Source organism: Pavona decussata, unplaced genomic scaffold (assembly GCF_977016875.1).
Source record: "Pavona decussata unplaced genomic scaffold, jaPavDecu1.1 SCAFFOLD_48, whole genome shotgun sequence".
NCBI classification, from domain to species: domain Eukaryota; kingdom Metazoa; phylum Cnidaria; class Anthozoa; order Scleractinia; family Agariciidae; genus Pavona; species Pavona decussata.
In genome coordinates this window covers 2,240,001-2,257,390 of record NW_028145470.1, presented here as the reverse complement: position 1 = coordinate 2,257,390, position 17,390 = coordinate 2,240,001, and the positions used below count along the sequence as shown (strand labels likewise).

General features: G+C 39.8%; 2 protein-coding genes across 2 annotated transcripts in view; one reads left to right on the top strand and one right to left on the bottom strand.

Annotated features, from left to right (window-relative positions):
• Positions 1–659: 659 nt before the first annotated feature.
• The window catches only part of LOC146481742 (uncharacterized), a 41,138-nt gene continuing 24,407 nt past the window's right edge, over positions 660–17,390 (bottom strand). The window contains exons 4-11 of the mRNA XM_085107843.1: positions 14,425–14,572; positions 14,027–14,087; positions 13,266–13,317; positions 10,715–11,656; positions 10,003–10,233; positions 7,791–9,155; positions 6,857–6,982; positions 660–758 (exon numbers count right to left, since the gene is read on the bottom strand). Coding sequence (XP_084963969.1) covers positions 8,512–9,155; positions 10,003–10,233; positions 10,715–11,656; positions 13,266–13,317; positions 14,027–14,087; positions 14,425–14,572 — 2,078 coding nt within the window. The 3' untranslated portion in view covers positions 660–758; positions 6,857–6,982; positions 7,791–8,511. The remainder of the gene's footprint in view (positions 759–6,856; positions 6,983–7,790; positions 9,156–10,002; positions 10,234–10,714; positions 11,657–13,265; positions 13,318–14,026; positions 14,088–14,424; positions 14,573–17,390) is intronic.
• The window catches only part of LOC146481740 (uncharacterized), an 88,175-nt gene continuing 77,800 nt past the window's right edge, over positions 7,016–17,390 (top strand). Inside the window, exon 1 of the mRNA XM_085107847.1 lies at positions 7,016–7,396. The gene's annotated coding sequence lies outside the window, so the exon portion shown is untranslated. The remainder of the gene's footprint in view (positions 7,397–17,390) is intronic.

Below are 17,390 nucleotides of genomic sequence, written 5' to 3'. Positions count from 1 at the left end.
TCCTCAAAAGGTGATAGTTCTTGTGATCTTCCGTCGGTGATGCTTCTTTGGGGAGCAGAACTAGGTCCTTCCGGAAGGGCACTAAACACATAAAAGTAATTGTTACATAAAGAGGTGTTTTCTTTAAAAAAGACTACAACCCAGCCCTTGATATGCGGCCGTCTTTGCCTTCTATTATTACTAAGTCCAAGAAACACTGACTTGGGTTAAAGTCGTATCTCCTCCTAACTTATCGTACTTGTAAGGGTTAGTAGAGCCATTTGTCGTTTTAACATTGGTATTATTTAGCGCTGATTTAATTTTTCTTAATGTTTGTACCGTTTTGTAAATTACTTAATATGAAGTTTGCATTCGTGAAAAAAGATATTGCTTGTGAGTGGAATGTCGGACCTGTCACGCTATTGATTGGGCGCCTTACAAAACGAATTTCCATGGTAATTTTTAAATTACCATTAAATTACCCTTAAAAGGGTGCATGGTAGAGGCGGATTTGTGACGGTGGGACGTTTGAGCTAAGCTCATAAGCTCGTTCCCAAGGGTCTTTGTGTCAGGCAATCCAAAATGGTGGTTAATTGGACCAACGACCCTGCATTTGTTGTGAAAATTTCCCTGCAGACTACTGTAGCCGAGTTTGTTTACCAAGGAAAGTATTAGTACCTACCGACTGGACGGCTGATTATTCTGCGTGGCCATAGTTTTGTCCCCCACTACACAAAGCTTGCCTCTCATATAGTTGACATGCTGATGTAGGTGATACTCTGAAGCAAGATAAAAAAAAATGAAAGCAGCACAGAGTAAGAAACCTATCTCAAGACGCCACATGGTAATCACCTTCACACAATAGGAGTTACTGATTGACTGTTTGAAGGGAACGTGTTTTATTTTACTTAATCAAATTTAAACTAAGGATAGAAAAATAACTACAACGTAACAAATAAACCCAAGTAGAGGTGCCCGGTTTGGTAGGCAATTTAAAATTTTAATAGCAAAGGGGATCGACAAATGGACAAAGGGCGTGGATTTTTCTTGAAATGACCATTTTGTTATCTGTAAAAGATGACTTAAAAGCTCGGGGGAGAGATCCTCTCCGGAGTTTTGGTGGGAATTTGCGGTTTGGTTCTTCAAACTCTGACCCTATTTCAGACCAAAATATGTTATTTTTCATGACCCATCTTCAGACCTGAGTAGTATATCTTCAGCAAAGATAAGCCTTGTTAGTGGATCCCCTTGGATCCCCTTGGATCCCCTTAATTAATATTCCTAAGCGTCGAGTCCATGACGTCATCTATTGTTATAACCTAGGGAAAAAATGCGTTCCTCCATACTAATGAAGTGTCGAGGTTTACTAATGAGCGTCACTCTTGCACAAAGGAAACAATAGACATGCCCAGGCTTGCCCGCTCTATTCCCACCCTGATTGGATCTTAAGATTTGTATGGCCAGTTTGAATAAAAGCGCGCTTTCTCTTGGTAGCGTCACTCTTGCAATCGCTTTGCTGGGAAAACTTTTTTTTCGATTTTTAAAACGTTAGTACCGTTGAAAATGGCTTACTTTGACCTAAACGCTATCAAAAATGCAATGATTACTTCTTCATGGAACTCCCTCATAAAAGCATGGTACGATGTAGAAAGGGTGTCTCAAGAAATTTCTACCCTGATTCTGTCTCCCGAACGTAATCTGGAAGCTGTTACTGAAGGTTTAAAGCGATGGAAGGATCACGCTGGACTTTTAAGTTGGAATGTAACCGTTCATTCATTATTACTGCACGACGATGCACGCAGTAGCCGCTTGTTGAGCACAGCTGTGTGTTGCTGGAAGGCGGTCCAACTTCTGGTCGTTCAATTCGAGAAATTGTTATTTAATCAGAAAGAGAAAGGCGTGGAAGATACAGTGTGGTTGCAAATTCAAGGTTTGGTGAAGAAATTTGGAGTCCTTCTGCTTAAAAGATTCACAAGAGAGCAATGTGGCCTAGATGATTTCTCACTTGAGAGGAAAGGACCTGGTGATAATGACCCTGGCGAGAAATGTTTTACAAGACCTGGTATCCCCTATCCAAGCAAGAAAACAAGAAGAGCCACAAAAAGTCGCCATTGCTCCAAAAGGCGAACCCCTTTCAAAGACGCTCTCAGCGAATTCTTTGCCGAACAAAGAAACCCTTCGAAACTAACCATCGAGATTCCCAAGACAAGTTCACGACCAAAACTGCAAAGACAAAATGGGGTTATAGAGCAGTGATGAGGATGCGTTTTACTCGATTCGTGATACTCATGCTGACAGTTTTCTTGAAAAACAATTTGATTTTATATCAGTGTTAAGCTCATTTTCTGAGTCCTAATAAACCGTTGATGCGTAAACCTATCTTTGTGTGTCTTTCTTTCTCCTATCTATCTCGAGGAAATGAAAAACTATTAAAGTCACGCACTGTTAGTCAGTTAATTATGCGGGTTCACGAACCTAAAGTTGCATACAAATTAGTTCAGATCTGCTGAAAAACCCCAAGGGAGTATCTTGACGCATTAGTTTATAATCAATTTCATATAACTTAACAAGGATCAATGGAAACACACGACTTATAATTGTTAGCAATAGAACCAGACAAGAGATACCGTTTTAAAAACTTTATTAAAAAACAATGAGGAAAAGAGTCAAATACTCAGCGATTTGAAAGGAAAAGGAATGAAAATGAATCATTTGACTGACTATTACAAATCCGGTTTTTGTTTTTCGCTTCATTTCGAGGAATAATAAATATTCCTTCCGTGTCTACACAATTTTCCTACGGCCTCTAAGCCAAGAGTTCGACTTTCTTTGTTTCTTGCGGTTTGCCTTGTTCTTTGAAGTCGGTCTTTTAGTTTTTGCTTTAAAAGAGGCCTCATTTCTCCGCTGTCTTGACAGTTCGTACACCGTTTCTTGTGTCTGTGCTGGATTGTGAAAGTGATTTTTTCCGGAATTATCCGCTTCACTTTCGTAAACGACGACTTTAACTTTAGGTTGCAGTTTCGCCTCTTGTAAATACTGTCTTCGCTGTATGTGCCCTAACTGATGAACATCCGCGAGATGGTTAGCTAATCTGACAAGGTATTTAGCCCCGCACGATGGAATCGGACAGTTTCTGCAAACTCTCTTGTAAACCATGTTGACAGTTTGGTGACTGAACACAAATGACATCTTTTTCGCAAATAGTCAGGTTATATAGAGTGTCAGAAGGGCCAAACACAGACCAGAAAGGCCATAACCAGGCCAAACACAGGCCTGAAAGGCCATAACCAGGCCTGAAAGGCCAAAACAACGCCAAAAGGGACAAAAGGAGACAAACGGGCCATTTGTAGTTATATGTTTTTATTATTATTAGTAGTAGTAGTAGTAGTATTATTATTTTTCTCAGACACACGCGTGGGTGTCGCGCGTCGCTAGTCACGCAACAGCTCTCAACTTTGGAATCATCATCTTTATTTAAAAGTGTCATCACAAATAACAGTGTTTAATTAAAAAGTTTTGATCTTGCTTTAGTAATTTGTATTTCAAATTTCAGATTTTTTTAAATTTTTGTACAAGTTTACCGATTATTGTTATTATTTTCAAGTCATCAATCAACACACTTAAAGTTTGCTTGTTTACAGTTTTATTGAAATGCAACAATACAAAGAGCCAGGAAATAAAAAAAAAAAATCCATAACAGTCATAGTAGGTTTAGTCTTGATCTTTTGGAATGGGCTACTTTTCGTACAATCGATTGAGTAAGAATTTCCGCTTATCGATAGCAAGTTCCGTCGATTCCAACCAATCAAATCCTTCTGTGTCTTTAAGCTCTTTTTGAGTTTCCATCACTTTTTTGAAGGTGGGATCTTTTTTCATTGCACGCATCCATTGTAGATTCTCTAAGAGCACTTTTCTCAGCTCTTTTCTGTAAACAGGAACGAGAGCGTTTACGGCTTTACTACGAGCCACATCTTCTGAATCGCCGTTTTCTTGGTATTGATTGATCAAAGCGTTAAGCTGGGTCTTGTGGCGGTTCTCGGCTTCATCAAGAATGCGTGACCACGGCTCTAAGTTTTCTGTTTCTTCTTCTTGGGAAGACTCCGTTCCTTGACTAGAAACTTCGCTTTCTTGGGAGAAATCGCTTTCTTGGGAGAAATCGCTTTCTTCATTGTCTTCATCATTTCCAGCACCTTGTTGCAGGTATAAGGTATAGTTTGTGCTCGTCATCTTTGGTTTGAACCGCACGCGTTCTGACAGGAAACTAAACTTTAAAAGCTAACGTGTCTGTTTTATAGAGAATTGATGAAGGCGGGGTTACTAAGCGTTCTCCTTCATAAATAAAAGAAGACCAGAAAGGCCATAACCAGGCCAAACACAGGCCTGAAAGGTCATAACCAGGCCTGAAAGGCCAAAACCACGCCAAAAGGGACAAAAAGAGACAAACGGGCCATTTCTAGTCATGTGTCTTTATTTTCTCAGACACACGCGTGGATGTCGCGCGTCGCTAAGTTTTAATTGTCTTATAAGCTCTCTGTGATAATTCCCTTGTTCCGTTCATGGTTTTGAAACAGGTCGCTAATAGTTTCCGATATTCTATTTCAATATCACCATTCTACACTTTTTCGAGGGTGTTTGGGGTTCCAACAGTAAACTTGCTAGCCATGTTGTTAAGGAACTGACGGTCTGAGAATCGAAGTCGATGAAGATTTCGCATAAAATAGATTGCGTGTAGCCGGTTCGGGTATTGTTATCGACACTGACTCTGGGACCACCCAGTTGGATATGACTTATTGTTTCTCAAACAAAAGACACACGAGATAATTCACATGCAAATTTTAGAGCTCGAGTCAAACATTTGTTAAACATAATTAGTGACTAACGCGGTGTAAAGATGAATAAAACTTTATTTCACTCAAAACCTTTAAAAATCTTTCAAAGGATCTCAAGACAGCTCTATGTTCACACAGACGGTAATGCAATATATTTAATTAGAACAAACAGGAAGATCTTGGTTCCTTATATTGTTAAGCATAGCAATACATTTTGATCTGCGTAAATCTCGTGCAAAAGCTCTAGAATAAGAAGATAACTGTTTATCTCTTTCTATCTCTTCATGTTCTTCGGGGCTGATGACATAACCTTCAAAAGGTACGTGTTTGCCTTCAATATGTCTTTCATATAAAACCTTCAACACTCGGAAACTTTCGGGATGATGGCCGTCATCACTTGCGTACTTGAAATACGCCTGACGCAGCAAATCGTCTTTCTCTAAACAAAGTGTAGGATCTGGGTCGTCTCGAGAGTCTTCTTTCATTTTTTGGACATAAAACTTGTAAGATTCCCATACTTCGTCCATCCATTCTCTATATCTAAGACCGTGAAATATTTTAGGACTTCCTAGACTGTTGAATCCATTGTCACACATTAAAAATCCTTCGTCATATTTGCGTGCATGGCGCTGGCGCTGAATAAGTCCTTTCTGTTTAACCTCTTGGCGATGATTTTCAAACATCTCCTTTATCTCTCTATAAGGATGAAATCTCGTGAACCGTGGCTGAGGTGAATATGAGAGCCGCTCCTTGATAGCATGCGATATTGGCTGGTCTATCCACATGAAAAAGTTACACTCTTTTTTTGTGGCACGTCAGAAACGTGCGATCCTGGCTCCACGGTTGTTTACTTTTTCTCAATGCTAGCTTGTTAGAACAATCACAGACCAACTGAGCTGCATACCTTTTCACATCAGAGTGTGTATGATGTGCGATACGCTCTATGTACTCTTTCCATTCTGAAGCAGGGGCAAACATAAAGCACATTTTCTCGGGACAGTAAACATAGCTAAATCCTTGCGCTTTTTCTACCAATTCTAACGTGGAGCGGGGATGAAACGGGCAGAACTGACCGGGTAAGGAACTCGCTTTATCTTTTGTCGACAGAGGTGTAGCGCTCGATTCGACTTGCATGTTTGGAACCATCCTTGCGAAATATAGCAGCGATAAAATAATCTTTACTCTAGTTGAATGATAACGCTTTCAAATTTTGCGCTGTTTTTATTAACTCTGACAAAAGAGTCTTGACTATCCAATGAGGGTGGGTATAGAGCGGGCAAGCCTGGGCATGTCTATTGTTTCCTTTGTGCAAGAGTGACGCTCATTAGTAAACCTCGACACTTCATTAGTATGGAGGAACGCATTTTTTCCCTAGGTTATAACAATAGATGACGTCATGGACTCGACGCTTAGGAATATTAATTAAGGGGATCCAAGGGGATCCAAGGGGATCCACTAACAAGGCTTATCTTTGCTGAAGATATACTACTGACCTGGTTTTCAGACATTCAAACCAAAGCGACTCAAAAACTACACCCTTTGGCGCCGCACATACATTCGTCTTACATAGCTGGCGGAGTACCTCCCACCACCACCCCTCGAGGGGCGCTAAAAGCTCTTATTTCCGGATTTCTTTAGCCTCACGTATTTCCTTTCACCTTTTTTTGGACTCTTTTTAAAGATTAATTGTTTTCTAAAAAATGCCGAAAACTTCTAAGTAACAAATGTGCCAAAACCTATCAAATGAAACCAGCAGAAATAAGATAGTGAACCAAAGAAAATCGAATTGACAATAAGTATGTAGCCCATGCAAACGAAGGAAGAACGACCTTGCGTGGGACGAATGGAAATCGGTGATTGTTTCAGTTTAGTTTCCTTGTTCTTATTGTATGTTTTAAGTAAAGTTTTGAACCAACTAAAATCTTAAAACAAACAAGCGAAAGCAATGGATGTATAATTTTCTCGACATCACATTAGACAAAAAATAATGGTAAGTTGATTCAATCGATTCACTGTAAGCACACGAGAAGGTAGTCGCCCGGCGTTACCAATTTTTTCACACTGTATTTTTCCGTGTCTCTGTAACTGATCAAATGCCTCCAAGTGCGCAAAGTTTGCGGATGGATTAGGCAGCGATAAGACTCCGTCTTCAGACTCAGGCGAATCCCTCAAACCTGATGAAACAAGCAGAAAAAAGCAAAAGTTAAACTTCAGCGACCAAATTCTTGCAAGCTGAGGCGGCAAAAGGTTTTTTCTTTTCTTGTTTTTTATACAGTGGGAGGGTGTTTCAAGTGTTATGCCACATGTACCTGTATAATCGTAATAACATGCAATATTGGGAGTTCGTGCCTCCACAAATTGATACTTGTTCCCCGACCATAGTCAGGTCTGCTTCAATTTGTAAAGTGGCGTGAAATCACGAACTGTTATTAGTTTCTGAAGTGGCTTAGCCAATCAGTGTTACGAATTTCTGTCTAAGATGGCAAAAGAATGTCCAGTGATTGCAGTTTTTCGTAATAGTGACGGACGTTACTCAAGTTTCAGAGAACAGTCCTCTAATAAACTATTTATGACCAATCAATTAAAAGGTGAGAAGTTATTACCTCAGACTAACCGATCAGATTCATTGTACCCTAGCTGAGCGAGGTAGAATTCTTGGTTTAATGAATACCACGTGAACAAAAAACAAGAAACCAAAAAAAGCATGGCATCGGTCCAAACTCGGACTATGGGCGCATTCTTTTGAAACTGTTCTTTCTGGACCTACCCTGTCAGGTTGGGAAGGAACAGAATGGTATTGAATAAACAGAATACAGTTTACTCAGATTATAATTAAGAAGAATTGCGTTCGTACTTTTGGGAAGCTTTTCGGTTTAATGAGAATTGGTGGAATTGTGTTCTACTCTGTGTTTCTGTTGTTGAATAGCCAAAATTGCCCCAAAACAACCCGCCCTTATAATATATCAAGAAGCTTTATCTTACCCACAAATTGTACTTCCGGTGTACAAGCCCCACCAACGGAGGAAACAGCAAGACTCACAAAATCCTTGCTGTCAAGACCAACTGCATCAGATCCCCATTTGTAAAACAGACGGAGGCTTAGAAACGTCTCTGCTTCGGACGTAATGGAACGTATTGTGAGATGACACTGGGTGACTTCTGACTGCCTGAAATATACCACTTCTTCGCTCAGTTTTCGTTTGAGGACCTCAAGCACTTCTCTGACTTTCTCTTTTTGTGTTGAACAAAGGACCACCCGAAGATTTTCTGAATCGTTGTCTTTCAGCTTCATTGCTGTGACGTCGATGAAATGGGTCATGCATGCGTCAAAAGCTTCCTCGGCAGTAGCACATATTGCGATAACCGATTGGAATGCTCCTTTATTGCAAATTCGTCCATCGACGTGCACAAGTGCATTTGCATGAAGTCGTAGCTCATCCTCTGATTCCTTTCTAATTTCAAACCACTGAGAAAATGTCTCGTGATGTCTGTCATAATGTATGTTATCATTATTGTTCTCTCTGTCACAGGTCACGGGAGAATTCGTTGAACCAGTGAGTTCAAATCTCACCAGCTTTGATGGACTGAACTTGGCAAAATGAATTAGACTCAATGTCAGGTTGGCAATATCCCGGCTGAACACTTCATCGGCGGTGTCTACCTGATCGGAAATTATGTCTTTCAGGCGCTTTGAGAAGAGTTCTTATCTCTTGTGCAGCCTAATACCTTGCTTGTGGTTCTGGAAAAAGGGCTTTAGAAAGCTCAGCATGGAGGGAATTGCCAACGTTTCGCTCCAACTTACAATTTCTGTAGTAGGCTGCTTGCCACAGTTTTCTAGGCACAATCGCTCAAGAATTTCGCACACTACCCACACAAGCTGTCGGATTCTTATGTTCTTTTCGGCATCTCGCACACTTGACAAAAACGGTTCTAATGTGTGCTTGGACAGCCCTCTTAAACCATTTTGTACTTCTGAAATGTTCTTATCGACGAAGATTTCCTTAATGCTTTGAATGAGATTAGGAACAATGGCTAGAAAAATTTTAATTATAGATTCTTCAGACGATGAACATACCTGCTGGTATTTCCATGCAACATGTTTGGGTATTGCTCGGTGAATCTCAAGATAACCTACAGGGTTTGTGGATAAGGCAGCTCTTTCGACTCCTTCCACGGAACCTTCCAACTCCATGCAACAGTCCCTTAGCGCCATCTTGCAGAGCATTTGAATTTTAACTGAGAAATACTTCATCAATTCTGCATTCTCACGTTGTAAACCCGAGAGCTTCGTTGCCAACTCCCTGAAGTGCCTGACGTGCATCTGTCCTCTTTGAGTTACTTTGTAATCTAGTGACAATGAAAGTAAAGTGAGGAGTATATTTGTATTGTATAAAATCAGCACAACTGAGAATTATTTCAGACAAAACATGAATCAAAAGCGTAAGCTTTACCACGTCTTAGTAAAGAGAGACGTTTCTTCTGTTTTTGAACGGAATGTTGCTAAATATTACTACGTTCGAAAAAGTGAAAACTAGCACTTTGTCCATCTTCCTTCAGAAAAGTGACGCAAACGAGAAAATGCACAAGATGTGAAAAGGTCTCAGTGTCGTTATCGTTAGCATCCTGTTATGACATGCAAGACTTAGTGTTTACCCCGTGTTCTGAGACCGTTAACATCGCCACTGTCTGCCACTATCTGTTGAAGTAAGCCCACTCATATGACACGCTTTCCAAACGGTCAATTATTTTGATAAATTGTCAGGCTCTTTTCCCAACCTTCCCTTCAAACTCCATTATGTGTTCAGGTCCCACTATGGGAGAATACTTGTTGACGTCATTGTTTATATTTTGTCGCATTAGCATCAATGAAATATCATATGCCACGAACAAGTGGACACCATAAACTAAAAAAGCGTGTGTCACATGGTTATCAATGTGAATATCAGTGAAATATGTTGAATAGGTTTTCAGTAGGTTACAGAGAATGTATACCTGGCCGGTTGGCAAGGGCTTAGATCCAGCTATTCATTCTTTGTAAAATGTTGATGCTTTCGAAATCTTTAAATTTTTGGAGTGCATTTACTTCTAGCTAGTTTTGTTGTTTATAACAATAATCAACAAATAATAATGAGGCTGAATATGTCAACAAAGTTCCTCCTTTAAAGCCGAATTGGAAAACTCTAGGACAACCGACCTTCTTGTTTTAATCCTTCAAGATCCTTCCTGAGAGTAACAAGATCATTCACCACGTCATTCTCCGTCTTCCTTTGCTGCAAAATAATTTCAAGTTGTTCGTCCTCGTCTTTCCAAGACTTCATTACTTGACCCATTGATTCTTCAGGTTTCTTCAGACACTGAGCAATTGGCACAAGGTTGAAAATAGCTCTCTCTACACCCAGCAGGCTTCTCACGTACCCACACAAATCTGTGAAAATCAAAGAGAGGTGGGTAACATTTAACTAGTTAATTGTCAGGAGAGAAAGCACCAAAGTGGCGAGTAAAGCCTTGGACTACCGACGACAAGGAGGGAGGAAGAGGGTGCGCCCCAATAACAACTGGAGGAGGCCCATGATGGAAGAGCTGAAAGGAATGGACTGTTCATGTTACAGAGTGGAAACGCTTGAAAGAAATTGTGTGACATGGCGTGTCCTTGTGAACGCCCTAATTAGTTCTCCCCGGAAGGGATACACATACAGTCTATGACCATGGATCCCGCTCTCGTGGACACCTGCAGGAGCTCCGCTATTAAACAAATAATTTCATGCACGGCTAGTTCGCTTGTAGGATTTTGATTCGCTTGTAACACATCACAAAGTTACTTGTTCACGTCTATTTGTAATTGTTTACATCTCGTAAATGGAAAATCTTACCAACTCACCAACCTTGAAGTCATTTATGTAACTTACCTATTTCACAGAAATGCCTCTCGCTGCTATGTCCAAAGCTCCCTTGTACAGTGATTGTCCCACACAGAATTCTAGCATCTTTACTCCACTCGAGTGGACGCCTGAAGACCTCTCCCGTATTCCACCAAACACCAGATTTTACTGTGAAAACAATATCTCCTTGTTTACTGTCAGTCAGTTTGTAGTCTTCCCCAAGACAAACTGAGACTTGAAGACTTTCAGTATTGTATACACGCTGTTCTCCTTGTCTATTAATGGAACGTACATGTAGCTCTCTAAATCCTTCAGCCTTGAGTTGAACCAAAGCAGAAGACTCATGCTCTCTGTAGAACTGTTCGTTGTAAACATCTTGGCTCACGAACAGCAATGCAAGTTCTTCTTGCACTGAATTCTTGTTCACCAGCACTGACATAATGTAACTAAAAGGCAACAAGTTGAACCTGTACACAATGTCTTTGGTGAGGATCAAGGTCAAATTCTGCAATTTTACTAACGCTGTAAAGAGTGAAAAATGTCCAATTTCAATGACCACTTCTGTATTCGTCTCATTAATCGTTGCGTTTTGAGTGATGTCATACCAGGTGATCGTCCCGTCCCTGGCCTCTGTGCCATGCAAAATGACAACGTCGTTACATTTGAAATCGTTGATTTTGAGTTTGGTTGTCACCGTCACAGGTTTCTTGAAAACATGGCCATTGGGTTGAAGATTAATGATGGGTGTACCAAACATGACGTCATTTTCAAGATCCCTTTGAACTATTAGACCATAGTACTTGGATGGATCCTCCAATGTAATCTTTACAGACACAGGGTCGTCCACAGCTCCAGCAGGGCACACCAGTTTGACATTCTGGCCAACCACTACACCACCATCAGTGGTAATGGTGCTGGACAACGTATCCGTGCATGGTGAGGTGTCCTTGATGCTCGATAGGAAGTCACCTTTGGGTCATAGAAGAAACAAAAAACAGTTTTTGACTTGTCTGGAGTAAGCTAGATAGTATAGATCCTGCCGGGATTTTTTGAATGTAGAATGTTGGACAATGTCTTGCATGGACGCGAGCCTCATTGTATTTAGTCTTATTTGCGTGGGAGAAAAGGAAGAATGCACTGTCTATTTCTCACGACATCGGTCATCGCTCCTCGTTGATTTTTTGGCACGTATAACACTTTTCATTTCACCGATGTTGCTGTGACAACAGACGAACACCTACACTTTCGTTTATGGCTACTTTTCACAGTTATATACCAATGATCATTTGATAGAGATTTCGTTTATCTACCTGGAGACATCGCAAGTTACTCGGCCTCAAATAAGGACGGTGGTCATTAATTCAATAAGTGCATTTACAGTTTATTAGTGTAAATGTCAGTACTTTTAAAGGTTTTAAAGCGTGTTAAAAGACCAATTACTTTTATTCAGCATTTTCTGTAGCCTCCCACGCAGTCGTTTTTAGAGGACTCGTGGGGAGGAGGTAATACGAGTCCCTCCCAAAATGACTGCATGCGTGGGAGGCTACATTTTCTCCAGCGGAAACCAATTACCTTTCTTTAGAAGTCATTTACTTATTGCATGAAATACGTCATGAGCTCTTCCAAACTCGCGAAAATTTCCATTAGTATTTAGACGCGTTAAATAATAATAATCTTTTATTAGGAAGCTTTCGTTCACTAAATGTGGTTTTCAGAAAGGTCCTATAAATGCGTTAGAGCTTCTTTCAGAATGAACTCAACTGATGGAAGTAAGCCTTAATCTCTGTTGTATTCTCTGTGGCTCAAGAAGTCCATGAGGGACGTCTAGATCTGGTAGCATCTGTGTTTTTCTCTCTAATACTAATCTTAGAAACGTGCTATAATCAAAGCCGCAGAATATGAACTATTTACGTTTCGGTTGAGTATACTGGTTAATAGCAGTCATTAAACAACTGGTAATTTTTAGCCGGCCATTCTGCGATTATGAGTTTAATGCGTGAGTTAAATAAATCATCTTGTCTTGTCTTGTCTTGCGTGGTCTTTTCATCGGTCAGATGCAGGCAATCAAACTAGGAGATATTATGTAGTTAATTAAGTCAAGTCCACCAGATGCCTAGGTATCTATCCAAAAATATTTTAAGAAATATACTTGCAAATACAATCTACGAACGAAACTGACCTTTTAGGTACCGCTTTCGAAAACGGACTTCCGTCGCAAATCAGGCTACTTGTAACAAATAAATAAGCCTTTGGAACTCTCTGGATACGCAATCAAGGGAGCTATCTGGTAAAACCAGGAGTAAACTGTTTTAAAAGTAAACTGAAAAGTATTCTGTGAATCGAATTTAGATTTAGATTTACTGATTGTGAATATGTTCAACTAAAGTTGATTGTTTTAGGTTCATGGTAAATAGTTTTAGGTTTAGCTCTTTAAGTAGTGAAATGTGTCGAATTTTGTTTTGGTTTTGTTTTGTTGTTTTTTTTACATTTTTATACGTTATTCATAACACGACCACATCAGCTCTGCTGTAATTTCTATCGTGTATAAATAAATGCTACTACCACTATTCATTTTTACCTACTGCCTTCAGTAGCTCATTCTTTGAACATTCAGGTTTTCTTGGGTCAACCTGCAAGGGAAAGGATTTTGCATGGCTTGCGTGAGCTATTCACAAATACAGTCAACTCTCTTGTAAGCGACCACCCACGACAGAGTGGTCGCTTAGTTTTAATACGGGAAAGATAAACAAAATAAGCCTAATACTAGAATGATTAATTAATTACATAAAAATATCACCTTATCAGCTAAAATTAGGCAAATAGTTAGATTTTCTACGGACACAATGACATTTCTATTTCATGGCTTAAGGAAAAGATTGAAAGCACTGGCATATTTTCACGTTGAATAGCGCCTGGACAATCTTTTTATTTTTCTGACGAAACTTTGTATAACATTTTGGAACAGACCAATGTAACAATTCCAGATCTAATTATAGCCATCTTCTCTGTCTGTAAACTGTTATTTATCTGTCAGCAGTCAGGGGCAGCTTCATTAAAAATTGAACTTTTGTCACTTCTGAGTAATTATTTACTAACGATCATACATGATTATGTTGGGCGGTCGCTTACCGGAAGCAGAAAACAAAAGAATATGTCAATTTTCTGGCCTAAAAAGTGGTCGCGGTACCTTAAGAAATTTGAGTGGTGGTCGCTTACAAGAGAGCTCTTGACACAGTATTTAACTGAGAGACAAAACGGTTGTTTACGACGCGATCGCTTACCGGAGGTGGTCGCTTACGAGAAGTGGTCGCAATGAGAGAGTTGACTGTAATAGCTTACCTCTTTGTGAGGAAATGAAGTAACAGAATCAGACTCTTTAAGGTCCTCAGCACCAGGACTTCTAAAGAGAGAGGCGTAAAATTTATATTATTCTATATATATTTATTTTTTGTTACTTTGTGCGTTGTAGGGACATTTGAAAAAGAAACTATTCTCAACGATATATTATTCACAAATAACAAGATAACCGATTATTATACCAACCTCGGTTATCGTGCATCTGGTATGTTAGTGACTTTGAGTCTGTAAACGTCTTCAAGCGATATTTTCGTTCTACCAAAGGACCTCGAAAGTTATTTCTGCATATCAGTGAGCAGCGAGAAAAGCGTGTTTTGTTGTAATACAAGAAATATTTAATAGTTTAATTTATATTTTAGTTGAGGGGAACCGATACAAACCTGTTGGTGGACTGTTTCTCTGAAGTGCCTTCCTTGTTTTCTTCTCGCACTTGAAGTTGTTTTTCCGATTGCTTGCTTCCATCGTTGGTTTTATCACCACTGGTATTTTGGCTAGTATCAGTTTTGACACCAGGTAGCTTCTCGGTTTCTAAAAGATACCAGAACGCGTTCAACGTTAAACCAGACTGACAGGACACAAGGGAAAAAGAAAACAAGAGAAGGCCTAGGTCTTAACTAATCAGAGCTTAAGAAGAATAAGTAGAAACAGAAGGGGTACTAGTAGTGGCATACACCTCTCCTTACCAAAAGGCTTGTGGTCGCTCATTTCCAGTTGGCATCTTAACCCCTAGAGGGAGACAAAAAGTTTAAAAGGGGCTCTCCTCAGGGGTCACACACTTACTCTTTTAACTGATCCATACAGCCGGTGAGAACGTTTCTCAGCACGGAAACGATAAATCTTTTGTGTCATTACACCTGCCTTTTTGTTGTGTTCTTTTGCCTTTAATATTTGCTCTTTAAGACCACTATAGGCGATTCTGCGATAAGTAGCTACTATATCAGGATGTTCGATTTCCTCACCGTAAATTTTCTTTTTAATAATCAACAACTTTTCGTCCCAATTTTTCGCTTCATTGTGTCGTCCAAGCTTCCTGCAATCAACAGCCAACTTGTGATAACTCGCTGCTACATCAGGATGTTGTTCACCGTAAATCTTCTTTCTAATCATCAATGCCTTTTCGTCACATTCTTTCTCCTCATTGTGTAGACCAAGCCTCCAGTAATCAAAAGCTAAGTTGTGATAACTTGTTGCAACGTCAGGATGTTCTTCACCGTAAGTCTTCTTTCTAACCACCAATGTCTTTTCGTTGCGTTCTTTTGCGTCATTGCCCTGTCCAAGATTTTTGTAACCAACAGCCAAGTTGTGATAACTTACTGCTACCTCAGGATGTTCCTCACCGTAAATTATCTCTGTAATCATTAATGCCTTTCTTTCGCATTCGTTTTCTTCAATGTACTGTCCAAGCTTCCTGTAATCAACAGCCAAATTGTAGTAACTTGCTGCTACCTCAGGATGAAATTCACCGTAAATCCACTTTCTAATTATCAGGGACTTTTCGTCGCATTCTTTTGCTTCATTGTACCGTCCAAGCTTCCTGTAATCAAAAGCCAAGTTGCAATAACTTGTTGCTACTTCAGGATGTTGTTCACCGTTAATCTGCTCTCTAATCATCAGCGCCTTTTCGTCGCATTCTTTTGCTTCATTGTGCTGTCCAAGCTTCCTGTAATCAAAAGCCAAGTTGTAATAACTTGCTGCTACTTCAGGATGTTGCTCACCGTAAATCTTCTTTCTAATCATCAGTGCCTTTTCGTCACATTCTTTTGATTCATTGTGCTGTCCAAGTTTCCTGTAATCAAAAGCCAAGTTGTAACAACTTTCTGCTACCTCAGGATGTTCTTCTCCGTTAATCTTCTTTTTAATCATCAGTGCCTTTTCATCGCATTCTTTTGCTTCATTGTACTGTCCAAGCTCCCTGTAACTACAAGCCAAACTGTAATAACTTGCTGCTACCTCAGGATGCTCTTCATCGTATATCGTCTTTCTTATCATCAGTGCCTTTTCGTCGCATTCTGTCGCTTCATTGTGCTGTCCAAGCTCCCTGTAATCATAGGCCAAACTGTAATAACTTGCTGCTACCTCAGGATGTTCTTCACCGTATATCGTCTTTCTAATCATCAGTGCCTTTTCGTCACATTCTTTTGCTTCATTGTGCTGTCCAAGCTCCATGTAATCATAGGCCAAATTGTAATAACTTGCTGCAACCTCAGGATGTTCTTTACCGTATATCGTCTTTCTAATCATCAGTGCCTTTTCGTCACATTCTTTTGCTTCATTTTGCTGTCTAAGCTCCCTGTAATCATAGGCCAAATTGTAGTAACTTGCTGCTATCTCAGGATGTTCTTTACCGTAAATCTTCTTTCTAATCATCAATGCCTTTTCGTTCCATTCTTTTGCTTCATTGTGCTGTCCAAGCTTCCTGTAATCAACAGCCAAGTTGTAATAACTTGCTGCTACCTCAGGATGTTCTTCACTGTAAACCTCCTCTCCAATCAACAGTGCCTCTTCGTTACATTCCTTTCCCCCATTGTCTTGTGCAAGCTCCATGTAATCACGAGCCGGGTGATGACTTTCTGCTACTTCAAGATGTTCTCCAGTATAACACGTTTTGTTATTGAACACTCCCAGCTCGTCGATAATGCTTTCATACCCACCTATAATTGTAACCCAATTTGGAACTGATTAAATGAAAGGGACAACACGTTTCATTTTAAAATTATGAGACATGTTTCGATCGTACTAAGATCATCGTCAGTTGTGATTAGAGTAAAATTAAAACGGATTTGAATTTTTAATAGAGGCGGGTACCAATATAATTACAAGTATTTAGAAAGTGAGAAGATAGCGCTGATTAGCAAAGTAAAACAAAAAGGGGTTTAAAAAAGTGGCAATTAAGGTGAAAATGTTAAATAAACATGACAGAGCTGTTTGTTTTTGTTGGATTTTTCTCAATTTATGTGAAGGGATTTCTTGATCCTTCTTTGGAATTTCGTATTTCCATGATCAAGGTTTGAGAAACATACAGCGGAACAAGATTTGGGACATTCTTCAAATTGTTCCATGTGTTGGAAAATGTGAAAGGCCCTGTCCCTAGTTAGATCCTCGCGAATACGCCTCGAGAAGTGGCAGCCGTTATCGCCAATTTAACAAGCACAACACATCTTGCACAAATAAAATTGTACTGAAACAACACGTGAACGAAGGTTAACGGGCACAGGTTCCTTCACACTGAACATTTTACCGATCCTGAAAGATGATAAAACCAACTGAACGTTCAAGATTGTTACAGTATCGTTTAGCCAATTTACGTAATTTGTTCAAAGATAGTATCAATTCTTACTCGAAGTCG